The 21,075-nt window shown below is 34.0% G+C and overlaps 1 protein-coding gene across 2 annotated transcripts in view; it reads right to left on the bottom strand.

Annotated features, from left to right (window-relative positions):
- Nucleotides 1-5,529: 5,529 nt before the first annotated feature.
- TMF1 (TATA element modulatory factor 1) overlaps nt 5,530-21,075 on the bottom strand; it is a 32,812-nt gene continuing 17,266 nt past the window's right edge. Inside the window, exons 9-17 of one of the 2 annotated variants that reach the window (XM_028110420.2) lie at nt 17,174-17,266; nt 16,306-16,462; nt 12,232-12,424; nt 11,387-11,456; nt 11,068-11,160; nt 10,092-10,193; nt 9,655-9,807; nt 8,375-8,500; nt 5,530-7,411 (exon numbers count right to left, since the gene is read on the bottom strand). In XM_028110420.2, coding sequence (XP_027966221.1) covers nt 7,268-7,411; nt 8,375-8,500; nt 9,655-9,807; nt 10,092-10,193; nt 11,068-11,160; nt 11,387-11,456; nt 12,232-12,424; nt 16,306-16,462; nt 17,174-17,266 — 1,131 coding nt within the window. In that variant the 3' untranslated portion in view covers nt 5,530-7,267. The remainder of the gene's footprint in view (nt 7,412-8,374; nt 8,501-9,654; nt 9,808-10,091; nt 10,194-11,067; nt 11,161-11,386; nt 11,457-12,231; nt 12,425-16,305; nt 16,463-17,173; nt 17,267-21,075) is intronic. The other variant, XM_028110421.2, reaches the window with a different exon arrangement.

Genomic DNA, 21,075 nt, shown 5'->3' with positions numbered 1-21,075 from the left:
AGGAAGCGGGGTCACCGGGCTGGCCTGGCCCCCTGGGGGGAAGGAGATAAGGCGCTTAGAGGACACTAGGACACCTGACTCTACTTCTCATCTTCATTCTGATTGCGTCGCACTGACGCGGCTGGTTACTGTTTTCTTAATCAGGACAGAAGTTGCCGCCCTAACTTCCCAATGTAGGGCGCGGACCAAGTGGACAGCACTTTCTGGTGGTGGGGATTCTCTGGGGTCCTCGTACATTATACAGCAGTGTCCTTGCCCCTCTCCGTACTTACCCGAAAACTCGACACGTTTAAATGCTGCTCTGCGTTAAGTTTTATCGTTGTATAATTTTATAATTATTTGAATTCCTTTGTAATTATTTTATCATAGTTATTTGAACGCCCGTCTCCTACACTGTCTTCAGTCTTGACACCCTTGGTTCTAGTATGCTATCTACTAAAGAGCATAGTAGAGTTGATCATTACGGATTCAACCTGAACTGATTAAAGGAAGGTTGATAACATCAAAATAATACTTATGCGCAGACACATAGAGGCACCACTATTAATATAATAAAGAAACAACAGTTTGTTTCCGAAGGCTTAAATGCTTTTTAAATATTTTGTTTAAGACTGTTAAGAGAATTGTTACAAGTTCCATTAGTAATCTGCTAGATAAGGAATGTTATCTGGATTTTTATTTTTCAAATAACAATACTGCAAAGACACATATAGTATTTGACATGTCCCAGGCATAATTCTAAAGATTTTATTTTTATGTTTTGACAGAGAGAGAGAGACAGCAAGAGAGGGAACACAAGTAGGGAGAGTGGGAGAGGGAGAAGCAGGCTTCCTGCTGAGCAGGGAGCCCGACCAGGACCCTGGGATCCTGACATTAGTGGAATCCAGACACTTAAGGACTGAGCCACCCAGGCACCTGCAGGCATAGTTCTAAAGCACTTTACAGTATTAACTCATTTACTCTTCATGTAAAAGACTGTGTCTAAGGGAACTACTGCTCTATTATGTCATGCTTTGCCCACCCCATACCAATAAGGGCAGTAATTTTAAAAGTGCTTTCTCAGTTTACTTGTCACCATCCTATTTTTGTCCTGTACAGGAAATGTAGCTTTCCTGTTAGTTGATTCAAAATGAATTGCACTCATTTAAAATAAATTTTTGTCACTGAGTGGCGATATATATTTATATTTGTATTTATGTATTTTAAACCTAATACATGAGAAAAGTTTCTAAAAAGAGGTTAGTCTCATTGCAAGGACAACAAACCAATTAAATTGGTGTGACATACATGTGGTACTATTTTAAATGGCTAAATATTAAGTTGCGGTCATTCAGGGTAAGAGGAAACATGACAGAGTTTTAAGAACATCAGATCCGGTTCTAACATACGTAGCAGCCATTTGCAACGTAGAATTTCCACCCAAAATACCAATCTTAAAATTTAAAGTTTCTCCAAACTGACATTAAAATAAACTCAAATGTCCATTACTAGGAGACTGATTGAATAAACTGTGGTATATCCACACAATGTAGAACTATGCATATGTAAAAAAAAAAAACTGAGAAATATCTCTAGGTACACTTCAGGGGTTATTATTGAGTGGGCAAAGGATGTGTAATATGCTATTATTCATCTAGGAAAGGGCATATATATAAAATGATTACCTATGGGGGAAGGAGGGAATATGAGTATAGGGACAAAAGATAACTTCTCTGGATGTACGTTATATAGAAGTGGCTTTAGAATCATGTAAATATTTTACATTATAAGACAAATTTTCTAAAAAGTAATCCTTAAAATTTGAAAGTAAAATGAAACTAAATTTAAATGCCATCCAGTTGTGGCATATACCACAACGAAGGAACCATCCCAAGTGACTTTGAAACATAATTAGCACATCCTGGTGGATTGTACCCTCAGGACTAAAAGAATTTAAAAAATCACAAACTGTTTTCAGGAAGCAAACTGTTAGTGGGAATATTGGCTGGGATACACCAAATAGGAGTAATTAAGATGGTATCTTTGAAGCTGAATTTTTTGGCACGTGGTATAGATGTAAGCCTCATGAGGTTATATAAAAATCCCATAGTTATGATTTTGGAGGTAATAATGTAAATTAACATATTGTTAAAAACGGATCTCTCCTCCATCATCCATTGGAAACAGGCCTAGAAACAACCAACCCTGTAGCAAGATTCACCTGTTTGCCCAGACTATGATCTGCAAACATTTCCCATTAAAAGGAACATGGGTTCCATAGAAAAATGGATCATCTTAGATATGGGGCAGGTAATGTACAAGAAGAAACTGAAAAATCTTACATGAGGAGGCAGGGAAGCAGTCAAAGATTATGAGGGCCATATCAAAAGGACTCAGGAACCAATCTGAAAAGGTTTCCTCTGGCCAAAGATAATTTAAAGCATCAATAAAGGTAACTGTAATGGATTGAAGCACACATATACTTAAATCTTATATTCAAAAAGACACAACCAATCAACCAAATGCACAAGCCAAAACCTCATTGTTCATCTCTGATGGTAAAAGGGAACCAATGCTTATGTGAAAACTGGTAAAAAAAAAAATAAAAACATGAAAACCGGTAAATGAAGAAAATAATTCAAGTGTATTTATCCCATCTTTCCTATATGAATTATGATGCAAGTAACCAAATAGTTGATGAGGTACTTTTTACAAAAATGTTCCATACTTAAACATGATAATCAAGTCTTATATCTGCAGTTTTCTTCAGAATAGTGTGGATTGAGATGAAGCACAAGTGAACTATAAATGAAACAAAATGGGCCATGAACTGTTGAACAGTTAATAACTTTGTTAATGAGTATATGGGGATTCATTATCTGTTCTCTCTTTTGTACAAGTTTGAAATTTTATATAATCATTTTTACAGTGCATTACAATCTTTCTAAATGTGTTTTAAGCTCGTTGGACATATATTGACATTTGGAGAGCTCACAGTGTCAGCAAAATGCTGAACTATCAGAATATAGCTTGTTATCTGATATATCCAACTGCTTAAAATGTAATTCAATGGTTCTGAAGTTTTAAGCAAATAAATTTTGACAAAAGTTGACCTTATGCTACAGTTGATCTATACATTTATGGTTTCACAGAAAGAGGTAAGAGAGGCAGCATTGCACAGTTAATGGTTCAGAGCATGTTCTCTGGAGCCGAACTGCACAAATTAGAATCTCATCTTTGCCGCTTACTTACTACATGACTTTAAGCAACTAAACCATTCTTCATTTTAAAAATGGAGATGATAATAGTGACTTTAAAAAGCTGCTTTGAACATAGAGTACAGGTATACAATCCCTTTTCCAAAATCCTTGGGACGGTATGTGTGCCTGAATTTTTTTGTATACAATAGGGTATGCACACTAAGTTTACTACTTAACACCCTCGATGTGCCCTGGGTCAACACGCCATAATCTTACACAATATTTCTGCAGCAAAATGTATGAATATTCACACTGAGTGAGATAAAGTCTCTAAATAGCCCCATGTCAGTAAAGGTTAGGCTTTACCACCAAAGCAGATTTGACAGCAAACATAAAAACACCACCTATCAGCTTTCAGAGCTTTCTAGACTTCAGAACAGTGGATAAGGGATTATGATCCTATTTAAGTGAATTAGTTCCACAGTAACAAAGCAAGCACTGTGTTTCCTATAATCAACATGATCACAGATTTTTGAACAGAATGTATTTTTAAAAATTAAGATTATAATTTCAAGAGACAAATGGACATGGCATTGTATAAAACTGAAAGGAACACCTCTATCTGTCCATCACTACCTATAAAAGCAACAAGAGAGTTTAATATTAAGTAAACAGCAATAGCTCTTATTACCCCTTGCTTAGTATTATTTGAAGATTCTAAAATTACATTTACCTTACTTAGGAGCAGGGCAAAACAGAGACTAAATTCTGGACAGCACTAACAGCAAATTCTCTGTACCACAGCTGTGGACTACTAAAGTATTTTGGGTTTTTTGTTTTGAGAAGCATTTAGTATTAAGAAAGGAACAATTTCCATTTTATCTTATTAAAGGATCGTGATTTGCTAAAGGTAAAACGGCTATGTGTAAAGGCAAAAGTTTACAAGTACTTTTAAGCATCAAAGTTGCAGAGTTTAGTATTAAAAGCAATATGAACTCAGAATAACTTATGAATAAAGGACAACTTATTTTATCCATTATTATTTGAATACAGAACTATTTTCAGACTTTTAGAAGAGTATCCTGACAGTGTTTAAGATTTTTAAAAGACACAAATCATCCTTACAGTAATTTAGTTGCAATAAGTAAATTCTCAGAATTGTTTTCCAAAAACATATCTTCATTGGAAAAACTATGTCTAATACTAATAACACTCTTCATAATATAACTCAGAAAATTTGGGCTTATCCTCATTTTAAAATATGAATTCCAAAGTTATACAAGTCCTATTATCTTCATAAAACAATACTACCTTCATTCATTGGTACTGGCCAGTCTAAATTATGGTAACAGTGAAATACATTAATACTATTTTAAAATCTTTATTCAAATCAGATCCATGCTTATTTATATTATCTTCCATTTAGAATTAAAATATTTTGTCAATCTGTAGTTGAAATCATACTTTAGCCCTTTACAAAATATGAAATTAAAATTATAGTGTAAAACTGAATGGAATAGGGAAGATTAGAATTTTAAAGGGAAATAAAAAATTATGATACACTAGAAGAAAATGTACACATACCAGACAAATAGTAGTAAAACAAGTATAGTCATTTTCTCTTTTCTCTTGTGGCTTTTTTCTAAATACTACAAATCATATACTTTTTAATAAGCATCTGAATAAAATTTTCAATTTATTTACCAAATGCCAATTGAGGATGAGAAAAAAATTTTCACTTGCTTAATTACAGAAACTCATGTTTCCCTAGGTCAGAAATTATCCATATTTAGAATGTCTTAAATCACAACACAGATACATTCAATACATTCCCATATGCTAAACAGTACACACTGAAACTTCTCAACAGAGTCAATGAAAAAGAAAGAAATTGGTAGTCTCAATCTAGCTTCCCAAGAGTTGGAAGAACACCTATAGTCTGTGCTCAGTTGTCTACATATCAACAAGGCTCATCCCTCTTTTACATATTTCTGAAATTGTTACGATTTTTAGTATCTATTTTCTTTTCAAGAGAAACATCTGATTGCAAACTATTCTCTTAACCATTAAGATATTAACATTATTTTATAAAATACGGAGAAGTTTTAATGACCAACAGTAAAATATAGCTACCAATATTTCAACTGCCACTTAGTGGAGTTTTTCATGAAACTTATTCACTACACCTTCTCAACTTATAAATGTATTGAGAGATCCAAGTGTATAATAAAATGTATGTGAATATCTATTATTAATTTTTGGATAAAGAACATATGGTAATAATATACAGCCAGAACCCTAAGTAACTGCTTATCATTTTTAAGTTAAATAAATTAAAGACACTTTAAAATTTTAAGTTGAACTGATTTTATTAATGTTAATAAGAATTAAGAAAAGAGAATGTTTAATATTATGAAATTGAAAGGTACAGGAATCTTTTCTCCACAACTGAAGGTTTTATTTTCTCGCTAATGGATATTTTAAAAGAATAATTTCATAAATTCCTGAACTTCTAGTTTCAACAATTTTGCAACTTAAGTTTCCTATATTTTCTAATTTTATACATTTCTTATTGCTATCAGTCTTGTCATTCCTTGTCAGCCCCTGAATATTAAAAAAAAAAAAAAAATCCCCCCCCAAAAAGTCCAAGCGGACAAAAAGCTATTACACTTTTTACCACTAAAATATAGAAAATTAATTTTATGAATTTGGTTCACACTGAAAGAATATTTATTAGTGCTACAAATCAGAGATCCAATGACAGAAATACTGTCAGGAATAAAAAAGAACAAAAATGAGGTCACTTGAATTGCCCTGAAAGCATTCCAAATTCTTCAACATGGCTTGCTTGTAGTTATACTCCAAAGTTCTAGTGTTTAAAATTCAACTAAAAATTAAATGAGAGTTTTTATTTGCAAGTAAAGTCAGCTAAATGACTTTCAGTAATAAAATGTATCAAAATATTTCACAAATCTAAAACAAGGCCTGGTTAACTTTTAAACAAAATAACACTTGGAAGAAAGCATAGCTATTTTTTTTAAAGCTATTCCACATTATTTTTGTGTGTAAAGTTCTGAGAAAAAATAAAATGATAAATTATACAGAATTACAGAATGCCAAATTTAAATTAACTCTGATAATTTCTCTACATTGTTATGAATATTCTATAATATCAAACATTGATTTTGAATGTGCCAAAAAATAAGGCTTTACAAAATGTGAACAATTAGTTTTTAAGAGAAAATGATGGTATTATTTTCATCACCTTTGATTCATTTTATAGGATAGTAAAACAATACCTCTTCAAAATCACTCAAATGTCACTGATATCATCACAAAATCATTTTAAGTAAATTTTTCCACTATCCAATCATGCATGCCTATATAACTAACTAAATAGCTACAGCTTTCACCAGAGAGGTACCAAAATTTGTACAGACTTTATTGTAGAGTCCGGGTGAAGAAATTCTCAGACCACAAAAATTTTAAAGTTTAAATCATTCACCCTTTAAACGTCAGTGTCAGTGTGACTTCTACTTTAAAAGAAAAAAATTAGTTCAAAATTTAGTAACTGCAGGTTTAATAATTTTTTTTACTAGAACACTTAATGTCCATGTTCATGAAGTAGCAATTAGATATGTTGAAATGTGAAAGATTTCAAAGTTTCAATATGTTAATATCACTCTTTAAATGTCCTTAATATATACAAACACATATAAATTACAGATACAATTAATTATATATTTACAATATAACATATGAACACTACTCTCCTTCCCTAACCATACTGATATGAGAAAAAGTAATCTCTGTGCTATTCAAGACAAAACAAAACAAAAACAAAAACAAAAAAAACCACTGATGCTTTAAAAAATAAATCTTTAAAGAAGAGTTTCAAAAATAAAGTTCAAATATTGCACAAAATAATTTAACTGCAAATATTACTATATACTATAAAACAATTTTTTTTCAGTTTTTGAACTCTACAGTAAATTCCACTTTCTAATTCTATAAAAGAATTTATTGGAAGTCTACATTTAGATATTAAATGTTTACATTCAGTTTGATAGGAATGTAATTTTTAGAAGTTAACTGAGCCTTTGTCTTAAAAGTTCATCTATTTGAGTCTTATACATATTTTTTACATCTTCAAGATCTAATCGAAGTTCTTCTGCCTCTTCTGCTTTTTCTCCATACATCTGCAGAATAGTGTTGTATCTTTGATCCAAATCCTACAAAACATGTGTTCATAATTTTTAAAATAACTCTACAAAACATCTTTAATATTATATTTATATTATAAATGAGTCAACAGTAAACACATTACAATCTAAATAAAAGTACCTAGTAATCTCTTATAAAAATTAAAACGGTATTCCAATCTGCTGGAATAAATAGCCAAGTAAAGGAATTAAAAAAACAAAAAAAAACAAAAAAACCAAAGCCAGATGGTTATCAATTTTATCATATCTCTCCACTAACCTACCATTCTCCCTATATAAAGCTTAATCTGTCTCTTTTCCCATTAAACACATGATCAAATTTTACTCTCTCTGGTTCATTGTGGTTTAAGTATTACCTGGCATTTACCCCCCAAAAAAAGTTGAAAGAAATATATTCTCATATACGGCTTAACAATGACTCCTAATACCAAATACGCAAGTTGTGATGATACATATAACATCAATGAACAAAATACTAATAAGATCATGTAAAAGAACAGTATTATAAATGAGCCTTGGTCAAATAAAATCCAGTTATTTTCCTATTTTGGGAACGACATGTTATGAAAAATACTTTGTGTAATGTGACAAGAAGATTCTTGAAACTTCTTTATTGAAATATTAATATTGTTTTCAAACAAATCATTAAAACTTATGCATTTTATGTAAACTAACAATATGCAATTTAATGTAACTGGATAAAAATACCTTGGACTCATCCTCTTTTTTTTTTAAGGATTTCATTTTAGAGAGAGAGAAAGAGGGCACATGTGTGCGAGCAACAGGGCGAGAGGCAGAGGGAGAGAATCCTGAAACAGACTCCCTGCTAAGTGTGAAGCCTGACGTGGAGCCCGACAAGGGGCTAGATCCCATGACCCTGAGATCATGACCTGAGCTATTTGAGTCAGCCTCCAAATCAACCAAGCCACCCAGGTGCCCCCTTGGACTCATCCTTAAAGGAAGAATACTTACTCTTAGCTGAGTTCGAAGTTTGGGTATCTCCTTTACTTTCTCTTCCAGTTCATCATTTTGATTTGTTAATTTAACTAGCTCTTCAGCCATTATTGCACGTGTTTTTTCTAGGTTGCCAATTTCTAGCTGAGAAACATTACCGGAAAGTAATTTAAATCAAAATATATCTTGTTTAATACTTCTACTAATATAAATATATTCAATATTATTTTTGGAGAAATAGTATGTCAACATACAGCCATGAGCTAACTCTTTCTTAAGGAAATAGTGGCAAAAACAAGAGTTTCTGCTCTCCTCAGAGGTTACCGCTTACAGGGCTTACTACGAAAGAAAAAGAACTAAAGAAAATCCAATCATCTGTTTGAAATATGCAGCCCTGTATTTTTCTCTAGAGAAACAGCATGTATTTCAGTCATTCTAAATTACTACAGAAATTCAGAGAAATAAAAATATACTTTGATGCAGCCCCAGCTATGCAGGTCATATTGATAGAATCTATCATCACTACCCAAGAAGTTAATCTGGGCCCTCCAGTACAGCACACTGGGCTACATGAACATAACACGTACAAACATTATTCTGATCTTATTTTCCAATTCAAACGCTTGTTCTTTAATAGAGTAATATTTCAACTAACTAAAATTATATAGTGAGATTAAAAGGAAAGATTTACCTCTGAGTATATCAAGTGCAACAGTGAAAATAGGTAATATGTTTTAACATCTTACCACATTAAGTTTTTAAAAGGCAAGGTAAGATGGGAGAGTGCTGCCTCCCTATTCATGATGCTTCCTCTCACATGCAAGATGTTCTAGTTCTAATCTCTCTAATCTCCTTCACTCCTTCCTCACAAGGGGGAGTGACTTATCTAAGTGGTAAATCTGAGAAGAATAAAATGACTGTTCAGATCAGCAACTTCCCTTTTTTTAATGTTTGGGAAAAGGTGCCTGCCAGGAGTTCTCTGCTCTTAGATGCTTAAAAGTCTTAGCTGGCAGGCTACAACACATAGGAAGGCCCACTCCGGCACCGCATTTGCTGTGATGGGGTAGGTAAGTCACCCTAATTCTGGCAGTCAGTTAGCAGGATCATTTGACTCTCTCCTTTGGCTATTTTCTCCAACTAGTCTTTATCATTAATACATGTGATATATTTTAAACTTCACATGCCACTATTTTACTTTATTTCTCAATTTGCTCAGAAGTGAGGTGGAGATGTAGGGTGCTACTTATTGGGCCCCAAAATTTCATTTACTTCTGTAGCACATTTAATTTTTCCAATACCTGTAAATGAGTAATCTCTCCTTCCCTTAGCTTTAGCTGAGACTGTAGATTTTCAACAATGCTGGATCCTGCTCCCATTCTCACAGCATCATAAAGATTGTTTCCATTTGCTGATACAGACATTGGTCCAAATGAGTGATCATGAGGCTCATCCTATATTAAACAAACCATATACAGTTATTCAGTTATTATAAACTGAGTTCCATGATAAGGTTCAAACAAAATGGTTCTGCTAATTCTTGCTTTGAAATGTCCGTGACTTTCTTAAGGGTAGAAAATCATCTCTATTTCCTCAGTGCAATTAGCACTCCTTCATGACTATACAGATGAATTGCCTATGGAACGGCAAGGTCATTGCTGACAGCCAAAATGCTACCTGCATATTTCCTTTATCATCGAGTTTAACAACTAGGCACATGTAAGAAATAAAATATCACCTGAGACAGAAAAGATGTTTGTAACCCTGCCATATCAACTCCACTTATTGAACTCGAACGTGACATGGTGGGAGTGCTAGAAACAGAAAATGGCTTCCGTTCCTTAAGGAGTGAAAAAAACATTCAGGTCACATTAAAGACTAAAATGGTAAATAAAAAAAAGCAAGAAACTTTTCTAGGACAAATGACAACAAAGACTCATTCTCATTTCCTCATAAAATGTTAAGAGATAGGATTTCTGAAGTCTTATTAAAGGCACAATAATAATTTAAAATTGTAGACAGACTTGGTCAAATCATCTCAGGACCCATTTATATTACAACATAATTTATTTTTAATGGAATGAGAATGTTTTTGTTCTAACAAGTATATGAACTAACTTCTTCATATTATTATATATTATACAACATATCACCAATTAAACCTAATTCTTCAGAATAAGATTGCTAATGAGTTTTCTAAACCATCAAGTTTCCAGCTTATCCATTTTATTTTTAATATATATATTTTAAATTCCAAATAAATTCAAAAGGTGATTTCCATGTACACACAGGCAGTTTTAATATAATAGGCTAACTACCAAGTATACTCCAATCCTTCAAATACAGGAAACTCACTTTAGAAAAATTACCTTCCTTAACCAGAAATAGAGTGAATAAACCACTTTTATTTCCAAGGTGCCTACAGGCCAAATGAAGTGCATTAGTTTCAGTGAAAGACCACAAAATTCATTTAAAAATGGGCAACAGATTCTATCATTCAAATCCTAGAAATCACAGATCTCTTTGGATAAACTCAAATTACTCTGGACCCACTCTGACAGGATACTCATTACGATACTAAAATCTGTCCCTCTATTGATTCGAGACATAAGAAATGATATTTATAAGGTATAGCTAAAACTACATACCAATGATTAATCACAACAGCTACTACTGGTTACACCAAAAACAAAACAAAATCCAAAATTCAATACCTTTTCTTTTATTGCTTCTTGGGTGAAAATGGCTTTCTTCCTTTCCTGTTCAACTTTCATCTTCTCCATTTCTAACTGACTATTCAGTAGTGTCTAATGGAGAGAGGTACAGTTAGATAATTTCTGTACTAAATTATCCTTCTAAGTCCATTCCAAAGTCAGAAACATAAAGTATATATTCCTATTTGTTTTACTACTAAGGACCAACTTCCGAAAGTAGTCACATTACCCACTTCACCATGGCATCTCATTAGTTGGCTACCATCCCCAACCATTCTCTAATGGAAGACCAAAGAGGCAAGCGAACACTGGCAAATACCTTTTCTTTCCTTGTCTCTTCAAGTGTTCTTACGTATTCATCTTTTAGGTTTTCTAATTCAAACTGGTACCTACAAAGATGACAGTACACACTACTGAAAACTCACTCTTTTATTAACTCTTTAATAGATATTTCTACTACCAGCTTGATTTTCCGAATGTATTTTACAGATGACGGGTTTTACACTCAGAAGCCAAGCTACTACTTTTGTGCTTTTTACTACATTGCTGCTCTGAGCTAGGATTTAATTTAAAAAGAGACTTTCTAAAAAGAATTCGAATACCACCATTCTGGAATAGATTCAGATTCTGCAAAATCTTGTTAGGGAGTCCTATGAAAATATCTGTAGAGATTCAGGTATTTTACTTCATAAATCATTTTTACTTGGCCATTTTTTTTACACTAAAATTTCTAAGGAAGAACTCAGGGAGTAAAACCACACTAATCACAGCCTTAATACAATTTCAGATAGATGGATTTTACAGCTTGTAGTTCCAAAGAACTCAGACATTTACTTAGAAAGATTGGAACGCTGCTAAGACTCTTGCAAAATATAAAAATATAAAAATAACTCCAATGAGTAGTCTCCAAACTATTTTGTAGTTACAGATTCCTTTAAAAAACCTGACTAAAGTAATAAATCCTTTCCCTAGAAAACGCAAATACATATAGAACGTGCCACACAATTTCACGAGCCTATGTTAAAGTTCAATGAATCCCAAAACCATCCGGCTATAATATCCTATTACTAATGACTCTGACTTTAAACACTGTAACATCTTTTTTCTAAATGCTTTAAGATGTCACAAAACTACCAAGAATAAACACTCAAAAAACATGCTCACCTATTATTTTCATCCTCAAGTTTTCTTAGCTTATTTTTCTCTGATTCTAACTGGGCCTGAAATCTACTGTTTTCCTGTCTTAAGAGTGAATTCTGTGACTCCATGGAGGACATCTGAATTTTGTTGGCAAGGAGTTCTTCTGTAGCTGCATGTTCTCTTTCAACTGCTGCTGCCAACAAAGTCTGGGATTCACCTGATTGTAGGATAAAAAAGAAAAATCACATATACCCAAAAGGCCAAGAATTCAAGTATATTCTGACTTCAAACGGTTAATGATTCAAGTAGCCACACTGAACTCTGTAACTGCTTATTGCCTAAGGCAGGACTGCCTACATAGACAAAAGAACAAATCTTAACTTATATCTGCTTTATTATTTTCTTCCTAAAATATTTTAATTTGAATGTGGAGACACATATTAAAAGGATAATGGATCAACAAATGGTGCTGGAGCAATTGGATATCCACAGGCAAAAAAAAAAAAAAAAATCAAACTAAATTTATACCGTATATGAAAATTAACTCAAAATGGATCATAAACTTAAGTGCAAAACAAAACTATAAAATTTTTAGAGAAAAAAACAAAACAAAACATAGAAATCTTCAGGATCTAGGGTTAGGCAAAGAGTACTTAGGTTTGACACCAAAGCAAAGCCATAAAAAGAAAAACTGATAAATTGGACTTCAAAATTTTAAACTTTTGCCTTTGTGAACAGGATAAAAAGACAAGCTACAGACCTGGAGGGAAAAAATGCAAACCACATTATCTGGTGTCTAGAATATATAAAGAAATCTCAAAACTTACCAGTGAAAATAAAGAAAATCCAATTAGAAAATGAGCAAAAGACATGAAAAGGTGGGGCACCCAGGTGGCTCAGTCAGTTAAGCATCTGCCTTCGGCTCAGGCCATGATCCCTGAGTCCTGGGATCAAGCCCAAGTTGGCCTCCCGACTCAGCAGTGAGCCTGCTTCTCCCCTCCCTCTGCCCCTCCTCCCTGCCAGTGCTCTCTCTCTCTCTCAAATAAATAAATAAAATCTTAAAAAAAAAGACATGAAAAGGTATTTCACTGAAGAGGATATACAAACAGAAAATAAACACATGAAATGATGTGCAACATTAGTCATTAGGGAAATACAAATGAAAATCACAGTAAGATATCACTACATGTCTGTCTGATTGACTAGAAGAAAAAATAGACACAACACAAAATGCTGGCAAGGATGTGGAGAAACTAGATTACTGTCATACCTATAGCCACTTTGGAAAAACAGTTTGGCGTTTTCCTTAAAAAACCCAACATACAACTACCCACACAACCGAGCAACTGCACACTTAGATGTTTAGCCAGAGAAATGAAAACATGTTTACACTAAAACCTGTACAAGAATGTTCACAGCAGTTTTATCTGTATGGAAAAAATCTAGAATGAGCCCATATATCATTCATCAGGTAGATGGTTAAAGAAAATGTGGTATGCACATACCATGGAAACACATTCAGCTTAATGAAAAGACTAAATCACTGATACACACAATAACTTAGATGAACCTCCAGGGAATTATACTGCGAGAGAAAAAGTGAATCCCAAATTGTCACACAGTATATGATTCTATTTATATAACATTTGAAATTCCATAATTTTAGATGGAGGACAGATTAGTGGTTGCCAAGATTTAGGACACAAAAGGAGGGCCACAAGGGTGACAAACTGAAGTTCCAAAAGGACAACATTAAGGATCTTTGTGGTGTTGGAACCGTTAAACATCTTGAGTGGGTACATGAACCTACACAAATGATAAAATTGTGCAGAACTTAATACAGACACACACACACACACGTAAGTACCTGTAAAACTGGGGAAATCCGAATAAAACTAGTACATTGTATCAGTGTCAATACCCTGGGTCATGATATAATATAATTAGTGTTAACATTTGGGGATATTGGGTAAAGCATGCAAGGGACCACCTGTATTATTTCTTAAAACTGCATGTAAATATACAATTATCTCAATAAAAAATTTCAGTTAAAAAAAGATTAGTGGATACAACTCTGAGATTTATTTTTTCCCCACCAAAGTAGACCTAATACTACCTCTATTTTTTACTTTATATTGTTACATAATGTATTTACACTCCTATTAAAAGCATTATTTGGTATGTGTGTCCCATCTGCTTATATTTGAGCACAATACCACATATCACTGAGAGGATGTAGAGTCCAGTTTAAAAACCACAAGAGTAACAGCTTCTAGTTTTCATTTACTGCTAAAAAAAATATTCATTTCAGAAGCTGTCATTTTCAGATGTCTCATTTTCATAGCAAATGGGTCTTAATAACAAATGACAGGCCTAAAATTTATACCGATAAATTAAACAATATATAAAGGTTCATCTAGTTCAGTGATTTTTTAAGCAGATGAATCTTTTTCCAGACATAATCTCACATGAACTCAAAAAATAAAACAAGATCAAAAAGGAGGCACTAGTTTCCTTAAAGCAGCCGGGAGGGATATATCAAGCACCTTAATTACAGAGCTGTCCTCTCACCATGACAGCTAGTCCTAAGACATCTAAGGGATCCACTGAATACTGTGTGAAAACCACTAATCCAGTCTACCCCTCATGATTTACAGAGACACCCATTCAGGCCTGCTTTTATCACTGTACCATGGTGTCTCTCAAGTTACAGTTAGTTTTAGGCATAGAAAGAACATACGAATTTTTCATGAATTAGCCAGCTTCTGGGATATCTAATATATGTGTGTGTGTATGTGTGTGTGTATAGATATATATATACATATGCTACTTATACAGCATATATATATATATGTGCTACTTATCTGTGTGTACACACACACACATGCTATGTGTGTGTGTATATATATATATGCTACTTATCTGTGTGTACACACACAATGTGTGTATATATATATATATGCTACTTATCTGTGTGTACACACACACACATGCTATGTGTGTGTGTATATATATATGTGCTACTTATCTGTGTGTACACACACACACATGCTATGTGTGTGTGTATATATATATGTGCTACTTATCTGTGTGTACACACACACACATGCTATGTGTGTGTGTATATATATATATGCTACTTATCTGTGCGTACACACGCATGCTATGTGTATAGATATATATATGCTACTTATCCGTGTATACACACACACACGCTATGTGTATAGATATATATATATACATGCTACTTATCTGTGTGTACACACACACACGCTATGTGTGTGTATATATATATATACATGCTACTTATGTGTGTACAATGTGTGTGTGTATATATATGCTACTTATCTGTGTGTACACACACATACATGCTATGTGTATATATATATATATATGCGCTACTTATCTGTGTGTATACACACCCCCACGCTGTGTGTGTGTGTGTGTGTGTGTGTGTATATATATATATGCTACTTATCTGTGTATACACACACATGCTATGTGTGTATATATATATGCTACTTATCTGTGTGTACACACACTCTATGTGTGTATATATATATGCTACTTATCTGTGTGTGTATATATATATATGCGCTACTTATCTGTGCTTGCATAAACATCTTGGAATAATTATTTTCTTAATAACAGCACATAAAGACAACCTGAAGCATTTCTATATAGAAGAATCAAGACTCCACAGAATCTGTCTAGTAAACCTATCTCTGCTCCTGGAATTCTACCAAGGACTAGAATTATATCTGATCTCTATCTCCTATATTATTGCAGACAAGCTAGAAAGGGGTCAGATGTAGCAAAAGACAAGGAAAAAAGTGAGTGCCGTGGTCTGTAAATATGAAAGGATGACATGGAAGTATATGGGACAGTATCTGACATACTGTGTAAAGGAAAACAAATGGTTTGAGTCAACTAGGATATCAGAAAATAAAAGTAAAAAAGGAGAAGAGGTAAAACTCTACAAGTTAGACATAAAGTATAACTATAAAATCAAGTGAATTTCAATTTCATACCATTATTCTAATTCTATAAACAAGAGGAAAGGGCTTTTGCATTGAGCTTAAGAACTAAAACAGTTACCAAGTCTATCAGAAAGATTTTTCTCTAACTTCTCCCACGATGATGTCTGGGAACCCAGAGTTGCTTGCAAATTTTCTATCTGTCGAAGCAATGGTCTTGTTGTTGATGAAACACTCTGACTCAACTCTTGGTTTCGATTCTCTGCTTCCTGGAGTCTCTGAATCATGAAATTCTTAAGTCACTACCATTAACAGCAATGAAAACTCTAAAAATACTAGGAAACAAATTTTATGAAAGATTTCTGGAAAATATTATTTCACCAAGATAAAATTATTTGTTTTTAATTACATTATTTTCTAATTATTCAATCCTTAAGTTAGAGTTAGAATGCATAACAGTATCTAAATAAGTACTTCTTTACAAAGTTTTTCTAATATAAAGATAGCTTTTGATTACCTTAAGGTAAAAAAGACTATCATTTAAACCTCCCAGCAGTTGCCTCATCATCCAAATATTTCTAAGTATTTACAAAAACAGGAAGATCAATCTGAGTTGCATTTTCTCTCCCTTTTCCCATGCATGTTCACTAACTGAAAATTAATTGAGCAGTGGTATAAAAACTGTCACTGATTATCTGCCCCACAGTAATCAAAGACTGATACTAATAAGCTAGCTATAACAAATGAAAAAAACAATACTGACACAAAATAAATCTATCATGATAAAATTATTTTCTATTAAACAAAATTAAGGCTTATGTTTATTTTTAAGGTGTCCACTCTGGTTTTATTCATATAAGCCACAAAAATATAGCAAATGATAAAATATGGTAGTAATCCTCTCAATTCCATGAACATTATCTCCACTGAATGACTTATTTCTAGGAAAACACATCTTTGATTTGTGTTTAGGAAAACTGTGACAGTACCTGTTGGAGTTCACCGATCTCATGGCGTAAGTAATCCTCTTTTCTGGCAGCTGCTTGTTCTGCACGTTGCAGTGCAAGCCTAAGGTCTCCAACCTGTATGAGGGGAACCAATACACTATCACAAACAATATCAAAACATTATTTATAGCTTCCTAACTACATACTGTATTATGCTGTTTATGTATATTACTTACACTATCCAATGAGCTTTTACATATGATTATAACATATCCCATTCATCAAGCAATTCTAAACTGTATGTATACTTGATAAGTATATACTTAGAAAAGCAATGTTAGGCCCCCCCCCAAAAAAGGCATGTAAACAGGCACAGCCACTGCCATACAATATAGAAGGAGAGACAATGCATCTATAAATGTTTACAATGTAAGGCGGAATGTGATAGGTATAAAAGCTAGCTGCTATACTCACACACAGCTGCAAATGTAAATACAATAGTCTTTTTGTAAAACATTATGGCAACACGTTTAAATAATCATTAAACTTTTCACCCTCTTTCACCTGGTCATCCTAGTATTGAGAATTTACTCAGTAGAAGCAGATCTAAACATACAAAGAGATACTCCCAATACTGCTAGCAAAAAAAGACAAAACAAATATTCTAAATATCCATCAGTAGTAATCTATTTTTGCAAATCTTTATACAACATAAATATACTCATTAAAAATTATGATGAATGTGGGGCACCTGGGTGGCTCAGTCAGTTGAACGTCTGACTCTTGGTTTCAGCTCTGGGTCGTGATCTCAGGGTTGGGAGATCAGCCCCGTGTTGGGCTCTGCACTCAGCAGGGGGTCTGCTTCTCTCCCTCTCCCTCCGCCCCTCCCTCACTCGTGTGCGCATGCTCTCCCTCTCTCATAAAATAAATAAATAAATCTTTAAAAATAATTATGATGGATGTAAAGAATATGTAAAAATTTATAATTTAATCTTAAACGAGAAAACTATAACATATATGGTACCAATTATTTAAAAATACATACACAGAGATGAAGACAAGAAGTTAATACCCAAAATTGACATTATTTATAAAAGGTAATGATTTTTCTCTTTTAAAGATTTTATTTATTTGAGAGAGAGAAAAAGAGACAGCATGCACAAGCAGGGAGGGGCAGAAGGAGAGGGAGAGAGAATCCCAAAGAGACTCCGCACAGAGCACAAAGCCCTATGTGGGGCTTGATCCCACAACCATGAGATCATGACCTAAGGCGAAGCCAAGAGTTGGACACTTAACCCACTGAGCCAGCCAGGTGCCCCTAAAAGGTGATGATTTATAAACGGTAGCCCCAAATGCTGTCTCCCACTCCCCCAATTTTTATTATTCTAGCATACTTTTAAATTTAAAATATTAAGATTTTATCCAACCCAGTGGTCAGAAACACAAGGGGTATATGGACATGGTGTAATTTATAATAACAAAATACTGGAAACAACCCAAATATCCATCAGTAAGAAATGACTGAATTAACAATGATATAATAACAATATAACAACAGTATAAATAGTAACAGTGAAGTATTACAAAATTGTAAAAAGAAATTCTGTAAAAAGCTCTAAGTTCTATTATGGAATGAATGATGACCAGAATATTTAAAGAAGGTAAACTGTAAGATGGTATAAATACTAAATTATATTTAAGTAAGAACGATGAAGGAGATACAAATAAAAATGGGTATAAATGGGGCGCCTGGGTGGCTCAGTCGTTAGGCGTCTGCCTTCGGCTCAGGTCATGATCCCAGGGTCCTGGGATCGGGCCCCGCATCGGGCTCCCTGCTCTGCGGGAAGCCTGCTTCTCCCTCTCCCACTCCCCCTGCTTGTGTTCCCTCTCTCACTGTCTCTCTCTCTGTCAAATAAATAAAATCTTTAAAAAAAACGGGTATAAATATATCTGTATATATATGTGCGGAGGTATATAAGTGTATAGATTTATATATTTTCTTGCATTTACAAATAGAAACACTGAAAAAATAAACCAAATGCTAATAAAATGGTTCCTTACAGGCAAAGAAAGGGGATGAGGATGAGCTAAGTTGGAAGCAAATGTTGTCTTAATATATTGTTATATAGCTCTCACTTTGGAACCATGTCAATGTTTCACATATTTGTGTAAAATTAAATCAAATCTGCACTGGGGTAAATGAGGAAAGAATAGTCTTTTCAACAAATGGTACTGGGACAGCTGGATATCCATGTGCAAAAAACCTAATTGTGAGAGTTAAGACTATAAAATTCTTGGAAGGAAAACAGGTGAAAACCTGCAAGACCTTGGATTAAGCAATGGGGTCTTAAACATGACACCCAAAGCACAGGCAGCAAAAGAAAAAATAGATAAGTTGGACTTCATCAGAATTAAAAAACTTGTACATCAAAGGCCATTATCAAGAAAATGAAAGACAACCTAAAAAATGGGAAAAAATACTTGCAAATCCTACATCTGATGAGGACCTAACGTGCAGAATATATAAAGAACTCTCACAACTGAACAGTTTTTAAAAAGCCCAATTTAAAAATGGACAAAGAGGGCGCCTGGGTGGCTCAGTTGGTTAAGTGACTGCCTTCGGCTCAGGTCATGATCCTGGAGTCCCGGGATCGAGTCCCGCATCGGGCTCCCTGCTCGGCAGGGAGTCTGCTTCTCCCTCTGACCCTCCCCTGTCTCATGTGCTCTCTCTCTCTCTCTCTCAAATAAAATAAATAAAATCTTTAAAAAATAAAAATAAAGGGCACCTGGGTGGCTCAGTTGGTTAAGCGACTGCCTTCGGCTCAGATCATGATCCTGGAGTCCCGGGATCAAGTCCCACAACGGGCTCCCTGCTCAGCAGGGAGTCTGCTTCTCCCTCTGACCCTCTTCCCTCTCGTGCTCTCTCTCTCTCAAATAAATAAATAAAATCTTTAAAAAAAATAAAAATAAAAATAAAAAATAAAATAAAATAAAAATGGACAAAGGATTTGAGTATTCGAATAAATTTCTCCAAAGAAACTGCAGTAAGACATACGGCCAGGGGCGCCTGGGTGGCTCAGTCAGTTAAGTGTCCAACTCTTGATTTCTGCTCAGGTCATGATCTCAGAGTCATGGGGTCAAGCCCTGCATTGGGCTAGAGCCCCACTCTGGGTTCTTTGCTCAGTGGGGAGTCTGCTGGAGATTCTCCCCCTCTCCCAACATACCCCCTCAAATAAATAAATCTTAAAACAAAATACATATGGCCAGGAAGCACATAAAAAGATGCTCAACATCATTAGTCATCAAGGAAATGTAAACAAGGACACCACAATCAGATACCATTTCACACCCACTAAAAGGCTATAATGAAAAAAAAAGACAATAACAAAAAAATACTGGCAAGATGCAGACCGTCATATATTGCTGATGGGAATGTAAAATGGTGCAATTGCTATGGGAAAGTTTGGCAGGTCCTCAAAAAATTACATATACAGTTACCATACTGACCTGAGAGTATACATCTAGAACTTAAACATTCACACAAAAACTTGTAAATGAATATGTATAGCAGCATTAATCATAATAATCAAAAAGTGAAAATAACCCCAAATATCAATCAACTGATGATTTTATAAGAAAAAGCCTGACAAATTTCAGTTTTCCTCCTCTATCTGAACTACATGGACTCCCACAGATGTTATGAATAAGCTCAGGACTTATATGGATTCTCCTAAAATTATAAGCAATGTTTAGTATTTATCTGCATATGTGCAGTAACACAGTCTTTGCCTTTCATAGTATTATTAAATAAGTCTGAAAGTCACAAAAAATAAGCAATACAGTACAATGTAAGCATCACTTTAACAAAGTTCAAAAAACACACGATTAAGATTGGGGCGCCTGGGTGGCTCAGTTGGTTAAGCAACTGCCTTCGGCTCAGGTCA

The sequence above is a fragment of the Eumetopias jubatus genome, unplaced genomic scaffold, assembly GCF_037043125.1.
Source record: "Eumetopias jubatus isolate StellerSeaLion01/CBP00866 unplaced genomic scaffold, mEumJub1_p1.0 scaffold_1, whole genome shotgun sequence".
Lineage (NCBI taxonomy): Eukaryota > Metazoa > Chordata > Mammalia > Carnivora > Otariidae > Eumetopias > Eumetopias jubatus.
Note: the sequence above shows the minus strand (reverse complement) of the source record. Positions and strands in the feature narration are given on the sequence as shown.